At 32.9% G+C, this 22,300-nt stretch overlaps 4 protein-coding genes across 5 annotated transcripts; 2 read left to right on the forward strand and 2 right to left on the reverse strand.

Moving 5' to 3' along the window:
• The first annotated feature begins 30 nt into the window (after positions 1–30).
• On the forward strand, positions 31–6,060 carry LOC106707829 (exonuclease 3'-5' domain-containing protein 2). Its single transcript, XM_014499268.2, has 10 exons — positions 31–337; positions 441–597; positions 863–1,063; positions 1,604–1,845; positions 2,322–2,474; positions 3,496–3,698; positions 4,649–4,814; positions 5,133–5,294; positions 5,400–5,564; positions 5,777–6,060. Exons 1-10 carry the CDS (start codon positions 147–149, stop codon positions 5,838–5,840), a joined length of 1,704 nt encoding a protein of 567 aa, XP_014354754.2. The 5' UTR covers positions 31–146; the 3' UTR covers positions 5,841–6,060.
• A 906-nt stretch (positions 6,061–6,966) lies between these two features.
• LOC106707806 (SET and MYND domain-containing protein 4) lies at positions 6,967–9,919 on the reverse strand. Of its 2 annotated transcripts, none has more exons than XM_045686364.1 (3): positions 9,718–9,919; positions 7,634–9,011; positions 6,967–7,485 (listed from the first exon to the last, which is right to left on the reverse strand). In XM_045686364.1, the coding sequence occupies exons 2-3, from the start codon at positions 9,004–9,006 to the stop codon at positions 7,140–7,142; spliced, it is 1,719 nt and encodes a 572-aa protein (XP_045542320.1). In that variant the 5' UTR covers positions 9,007–9,011; positions 9,718–9,919; the 3' UTR covers positions 6,967–7,139. The 2 variants fall into 2 exon arrangements, with proteins under 2 accessions (XP_045542320.1, XP_045542319.1); XM_045686363.1 differs by having other exon boundaries at positions 9,714–9,919.
• A 1,381-nt stretch (positions 9,920–11,300) lies between these two features.
• LOC106707848 lies at positions 11,301–13,289 on the forward strand. The gene is made up of 7 exons (XM_014499292.2): positions 11,301–11,463; positions 11,545–11,717; positions 11,824–12,001; positions 12,186–12,343; positions 12,415–12,589; positions 12,861–12,985; positions 13,123–13,289. The coding sequence occupies exons 1-7, from the start codon at positions 11,415–11,417 to the stop codon at positions 13,252–13,254; spliced, it is 990 nt and encodes a 329-aa protein (XP_014354778.2). The 5' UTR covers positions 11,301–11,414; the 3' UTR covers positions 13,255–13,289.
• A 1,237-nt stretch (positions 13,290–14,526) lies between these two features.
• LOC106707883 (dolichyl-diphosphooligosaccharide--protein glycosyltransferase subunit STT3A) lies at positions 14,527–22,115 on the reverse strand. Its single transcript, XM_014499330.2, has 13 exons — positions 21,841–22,115; positions 21,296–21,463; positions 20,707–20,867; positions 20,331–20,528; positions 19,632–19,823; positions 19,138–19,291; positions 18,738–18,815; positions 18,376–18,536; positions 17,704–17,868; positions 17,033–17,221; positions 16,501–16,720; positions 15,915–16,103; positions 14,527–15,336 (listed from the first exon to the last, which is right to left on the reverse strand). The coding sequence occupies exons 1-13, from the start codon at positions 21,941–21,943 to the stop codon at positions 15,191–15,193; spliced, it is 2,124 nt and encodes a 707-aa protein (XP_014354816.1). The 5' UTR covers positions 21,944–22,115; the 3' UTR covers positions 14,527–15,190.
• Positions 22,116–22,300: the final 185 nt, after the last annotated feature.

A 22,300-nucleotide genomic window follows, 5' to 3' on the forward strand; every position in this document is an offset into this window, starting at 1 on the left:
GTGCACTGTCAGCTGTCATTGTCAGTTGCTTAACAAATGTTTGCTTTGTATGTTATGATGTCTTTTTATTATGAAATGCATAACTACTAAGCAATATATTTTATTACTATCGTAAGATTGACTGTTAATTAATTGTTATTATTGCCATGGATACATATTTAAAATTAAAAACATTTGTAACCTCTACGGCTCTAGCTGTCGGTTTCGCCGGTGCCACTTTGTTGATATTAAAATATAAACTGAGAAAAAGAAATGCAGTCGATGCTCTTAACTACTTAATAATTAGAAACGTGATCACAGAAGAGTGCTGCGATGAAGTTATAAATGAATTACGCAGGTAACACATTTTATTAGTCAAATTTTAGCAAAGTCAGTTTGGTTTTACTTCTCAAAAATTTAAGTTCAGAAAGAAATAACAAATATTTTATAATATATTTCAGGAGAATAAGACTCCATAAAGCTGTCGGTTTTGATTGTGAATGGGTTACAAATCAGGGCAGAAGACAACCTGTTGCTTTGGTTCAGCTCTCTTCTTATGATGGTTATTGTGGTTTGTTCAGACTTAGCCACTTAAAGACTATACCCAACTCTTTAAAGGTAATTAAATTACTATTAATAGCTGTGTGATAATAGAATAAAAAGGATATATAAATGCTACTAAACAGTATTTAAATACTTGAAAAAAAGATAGTTATACAATTTCATCATCAGACATCAATATACTTTTGCCACTGTGACATTTCCTTTGAAGATGAAATAATGAGCAATAAAATAAAATTATATGTGTTACTTCCATATCATATATTAATTATTAGTGAAGTGTAAAAAATTGTAGTTAAAATGGTTTAATAATGTCTTCCAGGAGCTTTTAGAAGACGAGAACATATTCAAAGTAGGTGTGGCACCATTTGATGATGCTAAATATTTATTAAGTGATTATTCAGTATCATTAAAGTCCACTTTGGATCTACGGCACATTGTAGAACTTGCCGGCCATACTTCAGGTGGTTTAGCTTTCTTGGCTCAATCTGAACTCAACATTATTTTAGACAAGAGTTGGAGGGTAAGTAAAAACATCTTGATATACGAAATTATAGGCCAAACTTATGACATAAATCTATATATATAAAAGAAAGTCGTGTTAGTTACACTATTTATAACTCAAGAACGGCTGATCGATTTGACTGATTTAATTTTTACTCCGTTTTTTTTATTCCGCGCGGACAGAGTCGCGGGTAAAAGCTAGTTAATCATAATGCCATCCATACAATGTCAGACAAAAAGTTTTACATGGATAAGACATCCCCAATAGTCGAATTAACATAGTCTAGGTCAAGATAACAAATATTAATAAATTGTCAGAGGTGTTGGCAACCCCAACACACATATGGCAATTTTTTCTTCAGTTATAATATCGTTCATTCTTTCTTCCTTCCTGTTGTGTACATATTTTTAATACATTCCTCTATTGTTAAACTGATTAAGGCTGTTTTATTTTACTGTGACTCTGCATCATCACAAGCGAAAGCACTACATAATTCTTAGATGTAACAAGAGGTAGTAAAAAAATTGTGTGCAAATTGTACCAGTCTTTAGTTTTCAGGTGCGTTGCAGTAACTGGGAAGTTGATGAGTTAACACAAACACAAATTAACTACGCAGCAGCTGATGCTCATGTCTCTATTAAGATCTTTGTTTACCTTATAAATAAGAAGTATGGCTCAATATGGAGTTGGTTGAACCTTTCAAATGATAATAAAGTTTGGAACAATATCAATAATATTTGCTGGAAGTATGCTGATATTGGTTTTAAAAATAAACACACATCTAAATTGGGCAGTGAAATGTATGTATGTAAAAAATAATAAATATTTTTCTTTGAATAACTCTTATTAATGATAATACTTTTATTTGTTTTGTATGATTTAAAATATTTTAATAGATATTCCAATCTAATATAAAGCATAAAGTATAAATGTATACGCATGTAATGTAATGCATAAGCATAAAGTATAAATAAAGCATAAAGAAATCAGCTGCCTCATTAATAAATAAGATTTATGAATGAATCTGGGACAAAACATGTGAGTGTTGTTGGTATCTTGTCAAAAAATGTATGTTGCTTGTATTATATATACTTGCTTTTGGCTCTTATTTAAATCACAACAAGTATATAAAGCTAAAGCAACAAGTATATAAAACTAGTACTGTATAATATGTTATGTCAAATAAACAAAGATTTTTCTTTTTTATCTTAATTAATTAATAGGCTATTGAAATATGAAATTAATTTTTGAAATCAAAGTTACGTTTTTTTTGTAGGAAAAAAGATAAGGAAGGTAAATTAACGAAAGACTCTGTAGTAAGCAAACGATATCCGCACGCGACGCGGTCCAAGCCGCTGTACCACAATTGTTTCTTAGTGGCACCAGATGGAGAGTTGTTATGCACTTGTGACACCAAAAAGGCTGAATGGTGAGTCATTACAACATTTGAAATACACTTTTGATTTATCTTTTATTATAATTGTGTTCAATTTCTTTATTTGTGCATGTTGAAGTATTTTTTAAATAAATAAAAATGGCAAAAAATATGTTTTGTAAATATGTTTCTAAATATGGAGCAACAGATGGCGCCCTAATTAATAAGTTATGATTATACTAGCTGTCACCCGCCACTCCGTCCGCGTGGAGTTATAAAGAACGTAATAAGTACTCTATGTGTTCTTCCAGACTATGTTCTACATCTGTACCAAATTTCATCAAGATCCGACGATATCTTCACACAAACATTCATCCATCCAAACATTCGTATTTATAATATTAGTAAGATAAGATTTTACGGTTTTTTGCAAAACTTTAATTACACATAAATTATAAAGTAAATTTAGATCAATAAATAAGTAAAAGTCAATAAGTTCTATAAATAAGTGTTCGGGAAAGTATACATAATATTTAGGAGAGTGTTAGAGTGTCGGTGGCACAGTTGTTAAGAGCTAAACTAAACCGGACTGTATTAGTGAGCCACAAATAGGTGTTTGTGACAATCGTGCCTTTGTACCTTCATCAATTATGTCATAATTAGTATGAGATTTGTTGCTACAAAAGTAAATTCTCGCTAGGCACACAGAATATCAATCCTCGAAATGTAACCAGTTTTTTTTTTATTCAATTTTAGAATTTCATAACTATGTGTATCCGGCTTGCTCACATCACAGGCAGACAGATAAAAATTAAACCTAAATAAACCTAAAATTTGGTTAGATTTATTATTTAAACTTTATTAGTCTACATATATAAAAGAAAGTCGTGTTAGTTACACTATTTATAACTCAAGATCGGTCGAACTGATTTAGCTGAAAATTGATGGGGAGGTAGCTTAGAACTAGGAGACCGACATAGGTACTTTTTTATCTTGTGTGCATTTTTTTTTCCGCGCGGACGGAGTCGCGGGTAAAAGCTAGTATTTTATATTTTACTATGTTAATTGTTTTAAGGTACGTAGATAAAGGATTGGCAGATGTGGTGAACGAGAATCCGCTCACAGTACGTCTGCGTTTCGAGCCTTCGGGCCGTTCTGTGGGAGAGGTTGGCCGATACTACCAACTTACTAAAGAAAACAAATGCGTTGTTTGCGGCGGCGATAACTCTTATATACGAAAAAATGTCGTGCCCAGAGAATACAGAAAATATTTTCCAGGTAAAATTCTTGTTGTATAAAATTCCAATTCCTCGCGTCAATTTACTATATTGTTTCATGTTTGTTGTAAAAAATAAAAATAAAAAACACTTAGAAAGAAAAACTAAATTAAACTATAAAAAAAACAGTAGTTACTTGTTATTAAGCCTAAGTTTTTTTATACTGTTAACCCACCTAATCTTTCTGAATGGAAGAATTAGATTTATCCAGTAGATTTATGTAATCTAACAGTTATGTATGTATAAAGAGTTGTAATATTGATGCGTCATATACTTTGATATTAAATTATCAAACTTCCGCAGTATATTGTTGTTGGTGACAAACACTAACAATACTAGGAAATATAAATCTAAGTATGAAATACATTCAAACAATGTAACGAATATTATAAACTAGCTTTTACCCGCGGCTCCGTCCGCGCGGGATAAAAAAAAATAGAAAACTGGGTAAAAATTATCCTTTGTCCGTTTCCTGGTTCTAAGCTACCTGCCCACCAATTTTCAGCTAAATCAGTTCGACCGATCTTGAGTTACAAATAGTATAATTAACACGACTTTCTTTTATATATATAGATGAAAATGTTTAGATGTATGGATGTTTGTTTGAGGTATCTCCGGAACGGCTCAACGGATCGTAATGAAATTCGGTACAGTTATAGAACAATCTGGAACATATAGGCTACTTATAATTTTATTTTCTAATTCTGCGCGTACGGAGTCGGGGGCGAAAACTAGTCTACCATAAATTATTTTCGAATTTTCGAATTTTTATTAATTAAATTTATTAACAAGAATTTAGCGAAAGCTATCAGCGGAAGGGACACCTACTTAGGTATTATTCTGTTTAGAAGGATCCATTAGTACTGAAGGGCGGTATTTCACTTCACATTGTGAGTGTTTGGACGAGTTTTTGGATTTTTTTAATGTTTTTATGTATTTTTCGTTGATTAGAAATAATGAAAGACCATTCATCGCACGATGTGGTGCTGCTGTGCACGGGCTGCCACCAGCGCAGCAACATGCGCGACCAGGCGGTGCGCGAGCGGCTCGCCGAGCAGTGCGGCGCGCCGCTCGCCGCGCACACCGACAACAAATTCAAGGAGGACGCCGACTGCAAGTTAGTTAAAATAAAACCTATACAATATACTTGTATGTTTAAAACATTGACTTTCTCATTCTTCTTTTCTTTATTCTTCTTTATCTATCTTTATATTTCAATTCTTATCGATGTTTGTTAGAAGGTATCTCCAAAATGGCCGTATGGATCTCACTGAAATTTGGCATAGATGTAGAACATAGTCTGGAAGCTCACTAACTAATAATGAAAAATTCGCAGTCAGCTTCTTTATGAATAAATAAAGAGTGCAGTCTCTTTTTTTTTGGTAAAATACTATTGGTTTTGCTTTGTTAAAACTAATTAATTTTTGTTAAATAGAAAAATTCGTTCAGCCGCTCGCGCTCTGCTTTATCAGTCGAGGAAGCATGTTCTGCCAGAGGAGAGGAGGAACGAGCTGGAACAAATTATATTACGTAACTTCCCCCAACATGAACAAATCACAGAGGAACTTCTGAAAAAGGTGGCGGACATGCAAGTTGTGTAAGCTTCTAATTCCAATATTTTTTTAACTCCAGTATTAGATAAGTTCTACCACTTAAATTTTTATGTTTGGATGAAGAATTGTCTTTGGTTATTATCTGACAGGTTTGAGAATATAGACTACGAGTCGCACGGACATAAAGTGGTGGAATACTTCATGAAGCATGAGGGTCTGCTGCAGCTGGAGCGGCTTTGGCGGCAGCACTTCCTCACCTCCATGCGACCGCGACACATGCCGCAGCTCTGGTCGCTAGATCACAACGAGCAGAGGTCATTCATTCAATCATTCAGTGCATCGTTTTTAAAGCCTTTTAGCTCTAAATTTGGCAACCAAAGTTTCAATGTAATGTGTCGTTTTGATAACATTTCAATTCCAGCACGTGTAAGGAACAGTTTTACTTTATGGTTCTTTTCTGTAAACATGTCGATGAACCATTCATATTTTTCTATATAACGTGTAAAATTAAGAAGTCTTATTTCAGGTTAAAAATACGGTTAGAAGAAGGTCGTCTTTCTGATGAAGACGCAAAGCTGATAGGACTTTAAATGCTGTGAATCAAGCTGACATTAGTGACGACACAGTCAGGAACTGCGCAGTTGTAGTTAGCTGCTAGACTTCAAGCGGACGGATCTAAGTTGGAGGAAATGTTTAGTTACGTTTTGATATTTTTAGGGCTTCGCCTCGGTTTCGTGGCTGAAAGAGAGAGGCAAAGGGAACATCAAGCTGGTCTCAGCATCCCGCGGCGGTGACGCGGCGTAAACGTGACGACCACATGTTGTACGTCACTGTCACGTCCCGCTTGTTACCGTCCTTTTCCCATCAATAAAATGTACCGTTTGTTGTTTTTTTTCTCTCTTGTAATCATTTTTATAAATTCATAAGATGTACAATTTGTTGTTTTTTAAATTGTAAAATATTGAGGAATATCAATAAACAAAACATTTTTAAATAATGTATTTATTTATTTCAATGCCTTAATCTTATTTACACATTTGTTACGATAATCCTTAAAACGATTAATATGTTTAACTAGCTTTTACCCGCGACTCCGTCCGCGCGGAATAAAAAATAGAAAACGGGGTAAAAATTATCCTATGTCCGTTTCCTTGTTCTAAGCTACCTGCCCACCAATTTTCAGCTAAATCAGTTCGACTTTCTTTTATATGTATAGATATCTATCTTAAAATCATACAATTATTTATAAATAAAATTTTTATTCAATTTAAAACAAAAAAAAGAATGAGCAACGACGGTCACCGGCCGTTCTTAATTTTTTTTCTTCTCTTCTTGGCTTTCACACGCAAGTGTATTTAGCCACTGACAAGCAACTGAAAAGTATAAAAACTCGGGAACCAAGTCGCGCAAAAGTCGTATATAGGAGCAGAAATTTGGAAAGAGGATCTGAAAGTAAAGAATATTTCATACATGCCTAAAAAAAATATACTTATAACCAAAGAAAAACATAAATTGTAATAAATTATGAATTAATTTTATTATAATGTCTCACGAAAATTTAAACAGTTTAATAATATAGATAATTTAAATATAAATGACTAGCTGTCGCCCGCGGTTCCGTCCGCGCGGATTAGAAAAAATTTAGTAGCCTATGTGCTCTTTCAAACTATGTTCTACATCTGTGCCAAATTTCATCAAGATCTGTTGGACCGTACTGGAGATACCTTCATACAAACATCCATCTAAACATTCACTTAATAGTATGATTATCTATTTTATTGGAATCAATGAGCAGCGAGGAGGTGTTTTTTTTAATTTCCGGCGGTTCAAGGGGGGTTTAGTTTTGGAGATGTGAAAAAAAAAAATCTGGGATAGACAAATTTTTTAATCTAATCTATAACTAGGTTGCCTTTACTTTCCTCATATGCTAATATGCATTTATGAAACATAGTAAAAACATTTTTATATTCTTCAGAGAAAGGCACATTATTTAAACAAGTCATCACTTCAGACAATTGTGAAAGATATTCATGTATTTTGGTAAAGTCCGCGTTGTTCATTATTGGCCGAAACTTATTATTGTACATTTTGCGTTGTTTTTCTGTTAACACACTCTTGTTGGTTTGCAATTTCCAATTGCCATTGCATATTTCACAATTGCAAACTTTTCCAGTTTTTACAAATGATATGCAATTTTTTGCATGTACATCAATATTTAGTGTATGGTAATGACCCCTGGAAACAAAAAAAAAAATCTTAGAAACTAAAAAACGTTCCAGGAATAAGCCAATAAAATTAATAGAAAGATGTGAGCAGACATTTACAATTTTTTTAAATTAGTCACAGTGCAAATTCTATTATCACATTATTAGTAAATACTCACATGTAAGAAACAGTCAACTCCGTTCCTTTTTCGATAGGTTGTGATGCTATCAATGCAGCAGTTTTGTTCAAATTTGAAACAATGACATTAGGATTGCAAGATTGCCGCAATTTTCCGACGAATGGATACCATCCGTGATTTATATGCGGATGGCTGTACGTAATTGATGAAATTCTGTTGCTTACGGTTAATACAACTTGTGTAGGTTCAGCATACAATGCAAAGTACATTAGGAGCCGTCCCAGAGTTTCCCTCGCCGTTTTCCTTTCTCCTAATAAACGAGGGAAAAAGTCTGGCACTTTTTCTAAATAATAAATTATTGTTGCACAGAAGAAACTGGCCACATACATGCTTCCATGTACAAACAGCTTATCATCATTATAACAAAGCACAGAAAGCTTATTTCCACCATCAAACATTTCCTGCACTGAAGCAGTGCTTATTCTTTTTGATCCTGTGCAATGTGAAATTGTTTTTATCTCTTCCCAGGACTCACACAGTTGTACAATTTTAATAGCACCTTTGACCATCAATTTTGCCATTGGACTACAAATATGTTTCTCAATTAGTTCCATAATTTGACATTCGATGCTATGAAAATCTTTAAAGCAAAGCTTTTTACATTTCTCATCACAGAACATAACAAAACAGCATCTATCACATGGGATAAGGTTCAATGACATCTTGTGACAGTAATGGCAAGAAAAAGCAACATTCTCTTCATTATTACAACTTACAAATGACGGTTCCAATGCTAGAAGGGTTCCAACCTTAATGTCTTTTGCTGCAACTATCTTTACAGAAGAATCTTTCTTAACAACTTCGACATTGGCACTAACACAAGGTATTTGAGGATTTCGCTCAGTTCCCAACTTAAAAATATCAGCAAATTTACCTTTTAATTCTAACATAGCTTGTGCTTCTATGTCACTTAACAGTTTAACCGATGCCATTCTTTTCTTTAATTTTTCAATAATATCTGATGGACAACCAAGTTGAAAGCAATGATCTATGTCGACTTTACAAGCATGAAATTGTTTCCTGTTTAGAAAAACAGCAGATCTATTGCTGTATGCAAGCTTCATTGCCCTGGAGTTATTCGGGGCATACATAAGTGCTCGATTATAGCATTCTAGTGCTTCATTGTAATTTCCCGTTTTAAATGCGAGGTTGCCAACATCACGATACTCATTAGATTTTGTTTCACATTTATAAACTCTGGGTATGCGTGGGAAGCCACCACTCTTTTCAAGTGCTTGAAAAGCTGCCATAACCACATCAGCATAGTCATCACTGTCCATTGCTGCATAAATTTCAGTTGTCAAACCTCTATCCCTTAAGTATTGTTGGTGAGTAGATGGCATAATAAACATCTTGTCTGTAAATGAAATATTTACATATAAGACAAATTGTTAGTAAAATAAGTATAAACTATACAAAACTAGCTTTTTCCCGCGACTCCGTCCGCGCGGAATAAAAAAAAAGAAAAGAAAACGGGGTAAAAATTATCCTATGTCCTATTCCTGGTTCTAAGCTACCTGCTCACCAATTTTCAGTCAAATCGATTCAGCCGTTCTTGAGTTATAAATGGTGTAACTAACACAACTTTCTTTTATATATATAGATAACAATACAATTTACACAAATTACACAAAAATTATTAATCTTCAATAACAATAGCTTAAAAACTTTGATTTGACAATTATTTTATGAAATTAATAAACTATAAAAGTATAATCATCACAGACTTTACTTGATATTCAAAAGCAGAGATGAAGAAATATTATGACAACTACTATGACTAAAACTAGTATTGAAACAAATAATTGATATATACATTATTTATTGTTGTGAGTATATCGCTACCCTAAAAGTATATGTAAATTTCTGCCCGACTTGAAGGGATACATTTTTGAATAATGCAGGTTTCGACATTAACTTTGAATATTAATATCAAACTATGCAAGTCTATTGAGTGCATAAGTGCATCTTATTATATTTCTATTCTATTTATAATTATTAAACATTGGAATAATTCCTAAAACATCTTTGCAGCAATTTTAAATAATTTTAAACTTACCTACACGTAAGATGATTCTTCAATAAAACGGCAATGTAGATAAACCAACTTTACTTTCCTTAGAATTTGATAGAGAAACTTCACAGTAAAATAAGTTGGACAAAAGAACTTTAGGATAGGTTATAAAACGGTAAAATAGCAAATCTAAACTCAACGAAATATGAAACAGTAAGGTACGACAAGTGCCTTCCAACGCCAAATTGTTGTTTGTTTGATTTGACCGTAGACGTAGATTTTCCTCGACGAATATTATTTTAGGAAATTACCTGACCATAGACAAAAACATAACTGTTTTTGATTTTTTGTAGTAGATTAAAAAACAAATTTATAATATATATTAATTTTTATAGATAAGAAAGTTTATGTTGGCAATTCGAAAAATATTACAAATGTAAAAACGAACTATCTACTGCTTGTCTATTTTATATTGAGCTGTTAAGATTAGGTATTTTTTAATATAGCTAAAAGTGGCAAAGGACAAAGCGGCCTCTTGAATTCGCCAAAATAGCAAAATGACCGTTGCCCATTAACATTTGCAGATCCATTGCCTTTTGTCGTTGCCGTTGGGATCTGAGGACGCACAGTAAGAGGGTATTTCACCTTCCAGTTCTTCTGTCAAATCCATTTTCCTTTCAAATACTTTTACTTTTATACTTAAAAAGAAAAGGTTGGGAATGAAAAAAAGGACTAAAATTAGGCCTCCGACAGGCACTCTTATCAGGCGAAACACGGAGTTACTTCCATTTCACGCCGGCCTTTTGTGTGGTCTTGGTATTTTACCGGTCGAGTCGGTCCATTCATGCAGATGTTATTATTATTTATTTATTTATTTACAATACAATAATAACCTAAAATAGAACTATGTCCCACAAAATTATATAAAATAATTTTACTGTGGGATCAAAAAATTTAATTTAAATTTAAATTGATATAAAATAAAACTAGATAAATATGATAATTAAAATTAAAATAAATTTAATTTAAATTTAAATTAATATAAAATAAAATTAGATAAGTATGATAATTAAAATTAAAATAAATTGCGGGCTCTATTAAAACCGTACCACTCTACCAATGTATGGACCAAAAAAGTTATCTGAATCGGTGGACAAAAGTTAAATTATGAGAGCTCACTAGCACCTCCCCTGTCAATGCCAAAAAAAGTGTCTCAAGATCCTTTTAAATCTTGGATAGACCGACAAAGAAAAACCCCGGGAATAAATCAAACTAATGATAGCATAGTAGCGTCTGTTTGTCAATATTAAAAAAGTGTCAAGGTCCTTTTTATACTTTATAGTCAAAAATTTCTTGCTTACAGAAAATATGAAAAACTTTTTTCGAAACCGAAAATGACCAGCAGCTGGACTGGCCAGATCCAGACCGTCCACATTATGCCAGTTACCGAGGAATGGCCGAACTAGCCTGAAAAGTAGAACGCCATCCCAGTTATCGGTCAAACTGACTTATTGGCTTCTATAGGCGTCAGCGCTGATTTCAAGCGCACCTTGCCTACTGAGCTGGCCTACTACGAAGTAGTTACATACTCTTTGTGGCCTAGGTAATACTTCGAAGCAGATACATACTCTTTGGACAACGCAACAAAACAAAACGCAAAACGAATTTAAACTGTAAAACCGTTGTAATTTCGTCGTTCAGTAGGTAATTTATAATTTCTACTACTGAGAAAATATTGTCGGAATAATGACGAACACTAAACAAATAAAAATAACAAAGTTATTCCGAAAAGGCGGTATGTATTTTCCTTTAAATTTCTGAGTTACTTATATGAAAGAACTGTGTAATTAGAGTTTGTATTCTTCGTTATTTTTAGCTACTAAAGCACCAGATGACTTTCAAGAGTTGCAGGAAGAGATACAGGACCTAGAAAGACAGCTTAGGCAAAAACATTATGAGTTATTTCAGATCCAGCGCAATAAGTATAGAAGCAAATCTGCACCAGTCAATAGCTTACCGAAAAAACCCGAAGTTTTTGTTAGACCCCAGGTATTTAATTATTTTCCGGTTTGTTATATTAACCTCGGGCATATCTGCAATTTGTAATAAGACTAACAAAATAGGTAAATGTTATTAATAAAATTATATCAACTAGATAATTATGCTACAAAATTCAATTGACACAATGAAGAAAAATCTGGAGTTAACATCTATGGTGTCAGGTATGGAGGTGCAGTCTTATATGTCTGGGGAGCTCTGCTGCATTGTCTATCACTTGCAGCATGATTCACAACACCAAGTCAAACACTGTTTGGAAATTGACATGACCTTGGGTAAGCCTTTATTTCCACACAATAGTATTTTAGTAGTGTTACCGATTGGCCTGGTGAGTTCACTTTAATGCAAAAAACATCTTTATGTTGCCATAAGTGTTATTGTTACGTCTTGTAATAGAATATTGAGGTTTATTTTTTTATTAAATTATAGTTACAAATGTAATATTTCTCTATATTATAGGAAAAAACGAAATAAAAAGAAGTTCATTTCCACTTGGCTTTAATTTCAAAGCTGTTATTGAAGAGTTTGATAATGTGATGAAACCAGCATGTCTTGGATCTATACGAAAAGCTCTTGTCGCATATTACGATAGACTCGCACAATTTGATGCTCTAAAGGTGATATTCTAAATTCATATTATTGATTTAATATGACTATTATGAAATGAAATTGATTTTGTGATTTACAGAAATTATTAAACATTGAAGCAAAGTTATTTAAAAAATTAGATTCGTCATATATAGAGATATCATTTTTTGCTGAAGCGAATGTGGACAATGAATTTGTTATGATTCCTATAGCTCTTATCCTAGATTATGACATCAATGATATAAGACCTAAGACTTACAGATTCAATGATGCAGGTAAATATTAAATTAAGTCTCTAACCACTTACATGGACAGGCTATTGTCATGATATTTTGTGCCTATTTGATTTTTTTCAATGTTGGTGCTGACAATAGCATTAGGAAGCAGTGTTTGAAGATAAAGATAAAAAGCACATTTAAATTGACAAAGCAAAAGCTAACATTTCTAAGAAACTATCCATTTATAATGATCAGAGAATTTGTATTAAACAGATCTTAAATAGAATGAAATTCAGTGTTTATCAAATAATCTACTTTATTTCAACAGATTTATCAGAGGACATATCAAGTGTTCTGCACACACAATGTACAGTGTTCAGAAAGAAAGAGCTTCATAAAGCATTCAAAGATGCATTCATGGATGGAATTGGACCTTACAAACTGTTGAAACAGGTATTGATTACACTACATACAATAATAAATTGATAAAAAAAAAATCCTACTCAAATTCCTTATAATACAATACAATACAAGTCTACTACAGTACTCTCTTCATTAAGATATTATTTACTATATTGTCCTGTTTACAGCTGACAGTAGATGAACCAAATCAGCAGCTGAGACGCAAGCGCTTCCGGCCCAACAGACACAACCCCCACAATGATGACACCTTTCTCCCCGAAGAATGTTCCGATCAGGGTGACAATGATGATGATATATAAACTTATACTGCTAGTTTGTCTCGTTAATATTTTTGTTAAGCTATATAAAAAATTGTAAATATAATTTAATACATAAACTGATTTTTATTTAATATCTTGTGTTATATAAATGTGAATTAAACAATATTATTCCAGAAAACACAAGAAATATTCACTACTAGCTTTTACCTGCGACTCCGTCCGCGCGGAATAAAAAATAGAAAACGGGGTAAAAATTATCCTATGTCCTTTTCCTGGTTCTAAGCTACCTGCCCACAAATTTTCAGTCAAATTGATTCAGTCGTTCTTGAGTTATAAATAGTGTAACTAACACGACTTTCTTTTATATATATAGATAGATGATAATATCACATTGGAAAATAAAACATTTGTATATCATTAAAAAATTTATTAGAAATAAAAATATAAAAATGAATTTATACAGAACTTCATACATAACATTGGGTCTAGGTCTACGAAAATTGCCTTGAATTATAATAATATTTGTGCTACTAATTTCCAAATTTATTTTTAATGTACTATATGAGTTAAGCTAACTTGTGACTAATATGGTTATGTCTGAATTGTAGATTTTTTAATGACATTTGTACAAGGAACTTAATATAAAATCGGCATACAATTGCGCATTAAATATCCGGTATTGAAATTTATACGTATTTCCCGATTTTATATTCAATTTATAACAATATCAGGAAATTTCAAATGAGGAAAGTAATTTTGAAAGCTATATTATTTTTAATCCATTATTGGTTCTCTTCTCGCATGTCTAACTTCAGATATTTTAAAACTATTTTCTGTTCTTATATTTATAGTAAAAAATAATTGCTAGCTCGCACTACTGAATGCTAAATTATCTGTTAATTTTCTGTTTAAGTGATCTAATATATCAATAAAAAAAATCTATTAATATTCCAAGAAATTAAAATTATCATTGGAGCAAAGAATAAACTGTTATAAAATTATCTTAAATTTTATTTTAACAGAAAAATTATTTATAATAACAATTATAATATTCTATCTAATTACCTAAGATTCAGCATTTCTGCACTACAGGAAACTTTTAAATAAGTTTTCAAGGTATTTTTCGCATCTCATCGGGATCAAGTCCACTTTAGCACACTGATCGATCACCAATAACTCATTATCCAATAAACATTGACCAATGGATATATTAGATAGATAGAAAATAAATAGTTCTGTGTTTATTGTTAATTTTGAGGCATAATATAAAATCTTAACAGCTTCGCTCATTGTTAAATTGTTCTACTGTGTGATTCTTATTTGAGACAAATTACTGACATCTGTGCTTAAAATTTTGAGACAAGTTATACTTAAATTTGTACGTCAATGATTCTGTAAGGACACATCTTGTTATTAATCTGCTGATTTTAGTAAAAAAAATTGTTAAATAATAAACAGTTTCCATTAAAAAATATATATTATTTAATTTGATTTAGTATGAACACATTGGTAGTGTGCAGTTTTCAATGGTTCTGTATTTTTACACTTACAGTACTGTTGTAAATTAATATTAAATTATGAAAATGAATGAAAAAGACATGTCTATCATCACTAGCATACTTTGACACTAAAATTGCTTGATAAATATACGACTGCTCGCAATCTTAGTCGATCTTAGCTTTTTGTGCTATCTTACCTAGATCTTAGCCTAGTTTTTGTGACAAATTCAATATAATTTAATGTTTTTTTTTTTTACTTTAAAACTATTAAACTGATCAAAAAATTAATTTCATCAATAGAGAGCTTGAGGAAAGCATGAGTGGGTAATTAGTACAAGATAAGAAAGATTGCGAGACTTACAAATATAAATGTATGAAATTCAAGCATATAGTATATTGACATTATCCATTCATCTCGATGATTACTTATGAGTGGTGATCAATGGTGTTAGATGGTCAATGATGGTGAGTGGTGATCAGAGACCGCGGTTGGGCAGCGGCTTCACCTTGTAGATGCGGACGAGCCAGTGCTCCGTGGTGTAGGCCTCCTCCAGTACGTCCAGATTGAAGTCCTTGTTGCCGATCTCCGCACCACGCACACGGTCGAAGCCCGGAGGACGACCTGCGACATACCAAAACTTATTCAATAATATATCGACATAGTTGTCGCCCGCGACTCCGCGCGGAATAAAAAAAGACTTAATTAGTAGCCTATTTGTCCTAGACTATTTTCTAGTTTTGGAGATACATTCAAACATCCATCCATCTAAACATTCGCATCTATATATATAAAAGAAAGTCGTGTTAGTTACACTATTTATAACTCAAGATCGGTCGAACTGATTTAGATGAAAATTTATGTGGAGGTAGCTTAGAACTAGGAGACGGACATAGGAACTTTTTTTATCTTGGGGGCATTTTTTTATTCCGCGCGGACAGAGTCGCGGGTAAAAGCTAGTTTATAATATTAGTAAGAAGTAAGATAAAGTGCCTATACTAATTTATGTCATTTAATATCATAAGCTGCTATATTTCTTAAAAATAATTAATTTATTCAAGTCAATTCCTTATTTTAACATTAAGAAAAGATATTGTATTAGTTAAAACCTATCATTTAGTAAAAGGTACAAATATGTGATCCGCCATTTTGAGGTGGTAGCCATATTGGATTTATTTGTATGCTAGTAGTGATGTACTGACCTCCTTCAGTGTAGACGAGACCGAACTTGTAGTAGCTCATCTTGTACATGAGACAGTTGAGCAGTGTGGGTGCACCATCAGCGTCAACGCGGAACTCTCCCGCTGGAGTGTAGTAGTCCGCCTCTCTAATGTGAGCACCACGCTCAGTACTACCACCAATGCGAACCATCCATAGGAACTTGTTTATGTCTAAAAACAACAATTTTATCATTATATAATATAGACCAGGGATTGCTAATTCTCACTTTGTCTTCTTCTATTGACCTAAGTCAGAATGAATAATAATAATTGATCTTAAAAGTAGGTAATTTGGCCATGGGGGTCTGTGGTAACGGTTTATTTTAGAAAAGGGAGTCACTTGTCCAAAATAGTTTGGGAATCACTTATATAGACCGTGATGCTGCACATATCTGAGAAGAAATTCAATGATATGTATGAAGTCAACCCGCACTTGGCTGTGGTTGACTATGGCCTAGTCACCCCTAACTTAGGGTACGCTCCGAGCCCCTCAGTGGGCAACTGTAGTGAGCTGATGATGATGATGAAGTTTCTAAATGTTGATTTACAAGATTTAACAATTTCTTACCATCAGAAGAGTACCCCACGAGTCCACCAAATATTACTAGAACATAGTCTACGTCCAGCTCTCGCATGATCTCGTAGGCGCGCTCCTCGCTGGAGGCCATGGCTTGTCCAACGCGCGAAATGTGCGTATTGTTCCACGTATTGTTATCCACTATTACTGTGCGGTTCGCCATCGCTGTTATCTGGTAACCATAGTCCCACCACGACATCACCTTCGACTCCTGCGCAAGGAGACAAAAAAACAATAAGTAATGAAGTAGGAAAAATTATAAATTCGTTAGGAAAAAATACTAGTCTAGATGATTTAAAAATCTACTAGTTATTTAAAAAAAAAAAAAATGGGACCCATCTGCAAGCACTTCCTTTCGATTAAAATAATTTATATCAAAATCGGACCACCAGGGGCAGAGATTCGCAGTAACTCACATAAAAAAAAAAAATCAGTTGAATTGATAACCTCCTTCTTTTTGAAGTCGGCTAAAAAGTTAAATTAATGAGAAATAGATAAAAAATAGACAGATTTGAAGATATACCTCAGGTGTATTCATCTTGAGCCAGGTGTACGCTTCACGGAAATCGTCGAATATGATCCTGGCGCCGTCGTGAGCGCGCGCAGACAACACGATAGAGGGGGAGGAGTACGCCTCTGACGTCACCCACGTACAGTGGAACACATACGACACCAGCAAGCAGCCCAACACGCACACAAACAATGTCCCCACCTAGACATCACTCAATTAATCTCCATTTCAATTGAAAGTTGAAATTAAATAAACAGAGATATGTCAAATTCCATATAAATATGGCAGTCGTAACGATTTGACTTTTTTTTTTAGATTATTTCGGGAAAATTGTGAGATACGGTGAAGTGATATTTTAAAATAAGGGTAGTTAATTTTATATAGTTATTTGAGGAAATGGGTTTTAACAAAAATAGTAAAGTATATTGTTTTTTTGTTCTATGGAGAAGTTTTTATCCATTATATTATATAAGAACTAAACATGCCAACTTGATAAGAGGCTTCAAAGCACTAATAGCTTAGTTGTTATGGGTACAGATTATAAAAATAGTTATTGGTTCGAAGCTACCAATTTATTTGATTATTACAAAAAATATTATATGTAAATTTGTAGTGATACAAATAAATATAATTTCGCTTATCTATATTTAAAAATTTCTAACAAGGTGAAATTAAAATCTTACCTCAGACCGGAATACAAAATTGTTCTCGTGTTTCTTTTTCTTATCATGTTTATCTACTTTAGGTTCTATATCTTTGACATGCAGACTCAGCAAACTGGACGCAGCCACTCCAGACACGATGCACATCACCGGAGCAAGTACCAGCATGAGACGGACCATCACACCCTGGATATATTACCAGTGTGTAGCTTTAGTTATATCGGTTTTTGTAATAATGTATTATAAAGTGATTGAAGTAATCAGCGATCAAAGTGTATGGATCATAGTGCGGAGGCAATGGAGAAATTCTCGACTTCGCCTACTACGCTATCAAACTTTCTGTTGTCATCATTTAAGTTAAAATGCAATAATTACTATTTCATATCTAATTGTTTATTTATTTAAAACTAGCTTTTACCAGCGACTCCGTCCGCGCGGAATAAAAAATAAAAAACAGGGTAAAAATTATCCTATGTCCGTTTCCTGGTTCTAAGCTACCTGCCCACCAATTTTCAGTCAAATCGATTCAGTCGTTCTTGAGTTATAAATAGTGTAACTAACACGACTTTCTTTTATATATATAAGATTTTACACAATGAAAACTAAGCAGACTATAAAAATAGATTTATTTTACCACACTAAGGGACTGATTTAATGACAATTAAATAACTATAAGTGTACTAAGTCACTCACCGCAAAGTAAATACTGAGCACTCCATAAAGTATGATGAATATGTTGGCATCGGTTAGTTTGCTGAAGCAGAAGTAGAGTCCAGCGGGGAAGAGGAACACCAGCACCTGCAGATCGAAGTAGAACGAGGACCACGACGTGGGCTGGTGCTCCGATACAGATGCTGAGGAGAAAAAACTTTGGTCACATTTAAAGAATTTAGCGTATACATATTTTTTTTGGACTAGTTGTCGCCCCCGACTCCGTAGATACCTTCTAAGACTCATCCATCCATCTAAGCTTTCGTATTTATAATATAAGTATGATTATTCTTTAATATAATTTAAAAAATCCATAGATTTAAAAAATTCATAGACAAACTTACCAATGATAGGAATGTGATTCTTAGCATAAGAAGGATCAAGCAGAGAGTAGAATCTTCCCGTCCATGGTGAAATTTTTCCTGAAAATTTAGAAAATACTCAAACTGTTTGTTTCGTTGAATTTTTTTGTAAATAAAATTTAGGAATGAAAAATTTAACATATATATACATATACGTATATGTATACATATGTAAAACACACACACACACACACACATATATATATATATATATATATACATATATATGGAAAATGTATGTATATTAAATAATATAAGCAATATAATTTTTTTCATATAGGTATCAAAAAGTAATTATTTCATACCTAACAATATACTTGCCAGTATTAACGAAATTAAGGATATAAGAATCATAGTGAGGCACTAAATAGGTAGTACCAACCTGTGACAGTGAGAGCAACGACAGCAGTGCCCAGTGTTGCCAACAAAGTAGTGAGTAATGCTCGGAACAGCAGCTCAAAGTTGGCAGGCGAGAGTCTTGCGCGCAGGTACTGTGCGAACGCATACAGCTGGCACAGACCAAACGTACCCAGAGCCTATACAATACATATGAAGCATTCAGCTGAGGTATTAAGAACTATGGTAGCCCGCAGTTTTGTCTGTACGGAATTTAAAAAATATCCAGTAATAAATAAAGCCTATGGCATATTATAGCTTATAGTAAACCATTTTTCAAATTTGGTTCAGTAGTTTCGGAGCTCATTCAATGCAAACAAACATTCAAATCTTATCTTTTTATAATATAGTATAGATGACTTTGAGCACACATAAAACTCAAGCAGTTTTGTATAATAAAATGTAAATTTTTATATATTTTTTTATTCGTGGGTGTTGCAAGTTCTTAAAATTATTCCTTAATACAAATTTTTAACTCACCAACATGTGCTCCGAGCTCTGTACTGGTTGGAAGCCGACAAATGAGATCTGCATTGACAGTATAGTGCCAACACAGTACAGTGTGCTGTACGCCACATACACACGGGCAGAGAAACGACCCAGTAACATCAGTGCTAGTACATGAAGTGGGATCAAGTTGATTAGGAACACATAACCACCCCATGATGATACCTGTAATTGTATATAATGTTAGATTTATTTTAATACTAGCTTTTACCCGCGACTCCGTCCGCGCGGAATAAAAAATAGAAAACGGGGTAAAAATTATCCTATGTCCGTTTCCTGGTTCTAAGCTACCTGCCCACCAATTTTCAGTCAAATCGTTTCAGCCGTTCTTGAGTTATAAATAGTGTAACTAACACGACTTTCTTTTATATATATAGATATGCATGCTATGAACCATTTTATTTAAATTCAATTCAATTCCAATTCCATTACAAAAAAAATCTCATAACATTCATTCAAAAGTTCTTTATGATGTTGTAGATTTCAAAATATTAAATAAAATGTGTGAAAGTGCAAAAACGGATAAGTATTAACTTATCAGTGTGAAACATCCACCTTATTGATCTATGATTGGCACATGATAACCGTATATTTACTTTATACAGCAATCTAAATAAAAGGTAGCACAATCAAAAAAAAAAAAAAAAAACAATAATATATAAGAATCCTTACCATGTAGAAATAAGCAAGAGCAGTCATCGTAGCCCACAGAATGGTTCCTGTATTGACTGCTTTTATCCAAAAGTAGTATGTAAGCAACATGCAGAATATGGCTATGCCTTCATTATCGTAACTGCCAGCGACTGACCGACTGATGTATCCTGGTACAATAGCTATCATTGCGGCTGCAACTAAACCTGCACCTTCATCCTAAAGAACAATATTTAGAGGTATTTTTTTTTATTTTTTATTCACATATAATCTTGACAGCATTCTCACACAACAATATGTTTTTTGTATGAAGGTTTTGGTATTGAAAAATGACAGAAAATCAAACAAAATATATTATTTTTATAATAAAAAACAAATATAATTTAAATGAAATTACCTTAAGTTCCTTAGTCAGCAGATAAGTGACAATTGTAGTTAGAGATGAGAAAAAAGGTGCGAGGAAGACACAGACATTTCTAATGTCTATTGTGATATTTAGAAACTGCATAATATTGTAAAGTGTTGCCGATGTCACCATCAAACCAGGGTATATTGTACCTAAAAAACAATATTGTAATTTAAACTTATAAACAAAACTATTGTCTGCAAATCCATCCATGCAGAATTTATAAAAAACTTAATTAATAGCCTATGTGTTCTTCTACACTATGGTCTACATCTGAAATCTGTTGAAACATTCTGGAGATACCTTCTAACAAACATCCACCCAATCATCCAAACTTTGGCATTTATAAAATTAGTATCATTCAGTTGCTGGTATTTAAAAAAAAAATATGTAGCTAAAAATTGACTTCTTAAAATTTGATAAGAAAATATGTTAATATTCTTAAAGTCAATAGAATCATAGAATGTTCAAAGTGCAACATTTAAATAAATTAATACATGTGGTTTTTTAGAAAACATTTGTTTGGAATGTAAATGTGGATTTACTAAGACAAGAAGGTGCATTATTAATAAAAACTTACCTCCAATAATACGACCCAACGGGTACCATGCTCGATCATCAAACCAGTTGTGGAAGTTGTAAAAACCCTCCTCCGTGAGGTAGCGAGTAGTTCTATAGTTGAAGTATGGATCAAACTCGTGGATGACACTCTCAAAGCGAAGTACCGAAAACAGCCTGGTTGCAAATGCTGAAATTTTTTTTTCATTGAATATGACAAAATCAACTAACTAACTTTATTTGTTACTGGTTGAACTCTCTAATTGTCTTGTAATTTTACTATGTTCGTTTATAAAATGCAGTTCAAATATCAAAGTAAAGTGCTAAGGTTAATTCTTATATGTTGATTTGAATATGGCAAGACAAATTCAGTATAATATCCATGTAAACATACATGCGATTTAACGAATTAGATGACTGAAATACGAATAATATAAATAATGGTGAGGTACCGTGACTAACTTGAAACATAAAGTATTATTTATAGTTGTGCATGTTCTTAGTACTAATGTATGAAGCGCTATTTAGTGCATGTAAAGAGCTATAATAATCAATTAAATTACTTACATAAGATTGCTGCCATTGATAAAACAGCCAATTTTATAAACGTTAGCTGTTTATCGGAGGAGAGGTATGGCAGTTTTGCCTTAGGTTGGGTCTCTACGGTCATATTGGATGCAGTTTATTTAACACAAATTTAAATCATAACATAAATTTGATTTAAAACAGTTTACACTGCAAATAAATGAAAATAATTTCGCCGGCAACCTATTCACTTATTGAATGCTACCTAGGACGAAAAAGATTGTTTGACGCATTGACGTCGATGACAGTTTGCGAGCGGCGTGGCATAATGGTAAAGGGGTGAATACACCCATTCCTGTAGTTTTTAAATTATCTTTTTTCAAAAAATATCTGAAAATAAGTATTCTCAAATTGTTGAAGTAGTAAATAATTACATTAAATATCATAAATATTATTTAACTTTAAATAAATAAGTCAAAGCTAAAGTTTGAAATCCAGAAAC

The sequence above is a fragment of the Papilio machaon genome, chromosome 3 (genome assembly GCF_912999745.1).
Source record: "Papilio machaon chromosome 3, ilPapMach1.1, whole genome shotgun sequence".
NCBI lineage: Eukaryota > Metazoa > Arthropoda > Insecta > Lepidoptera > Papilionidae > Papilio > Papilio machaon.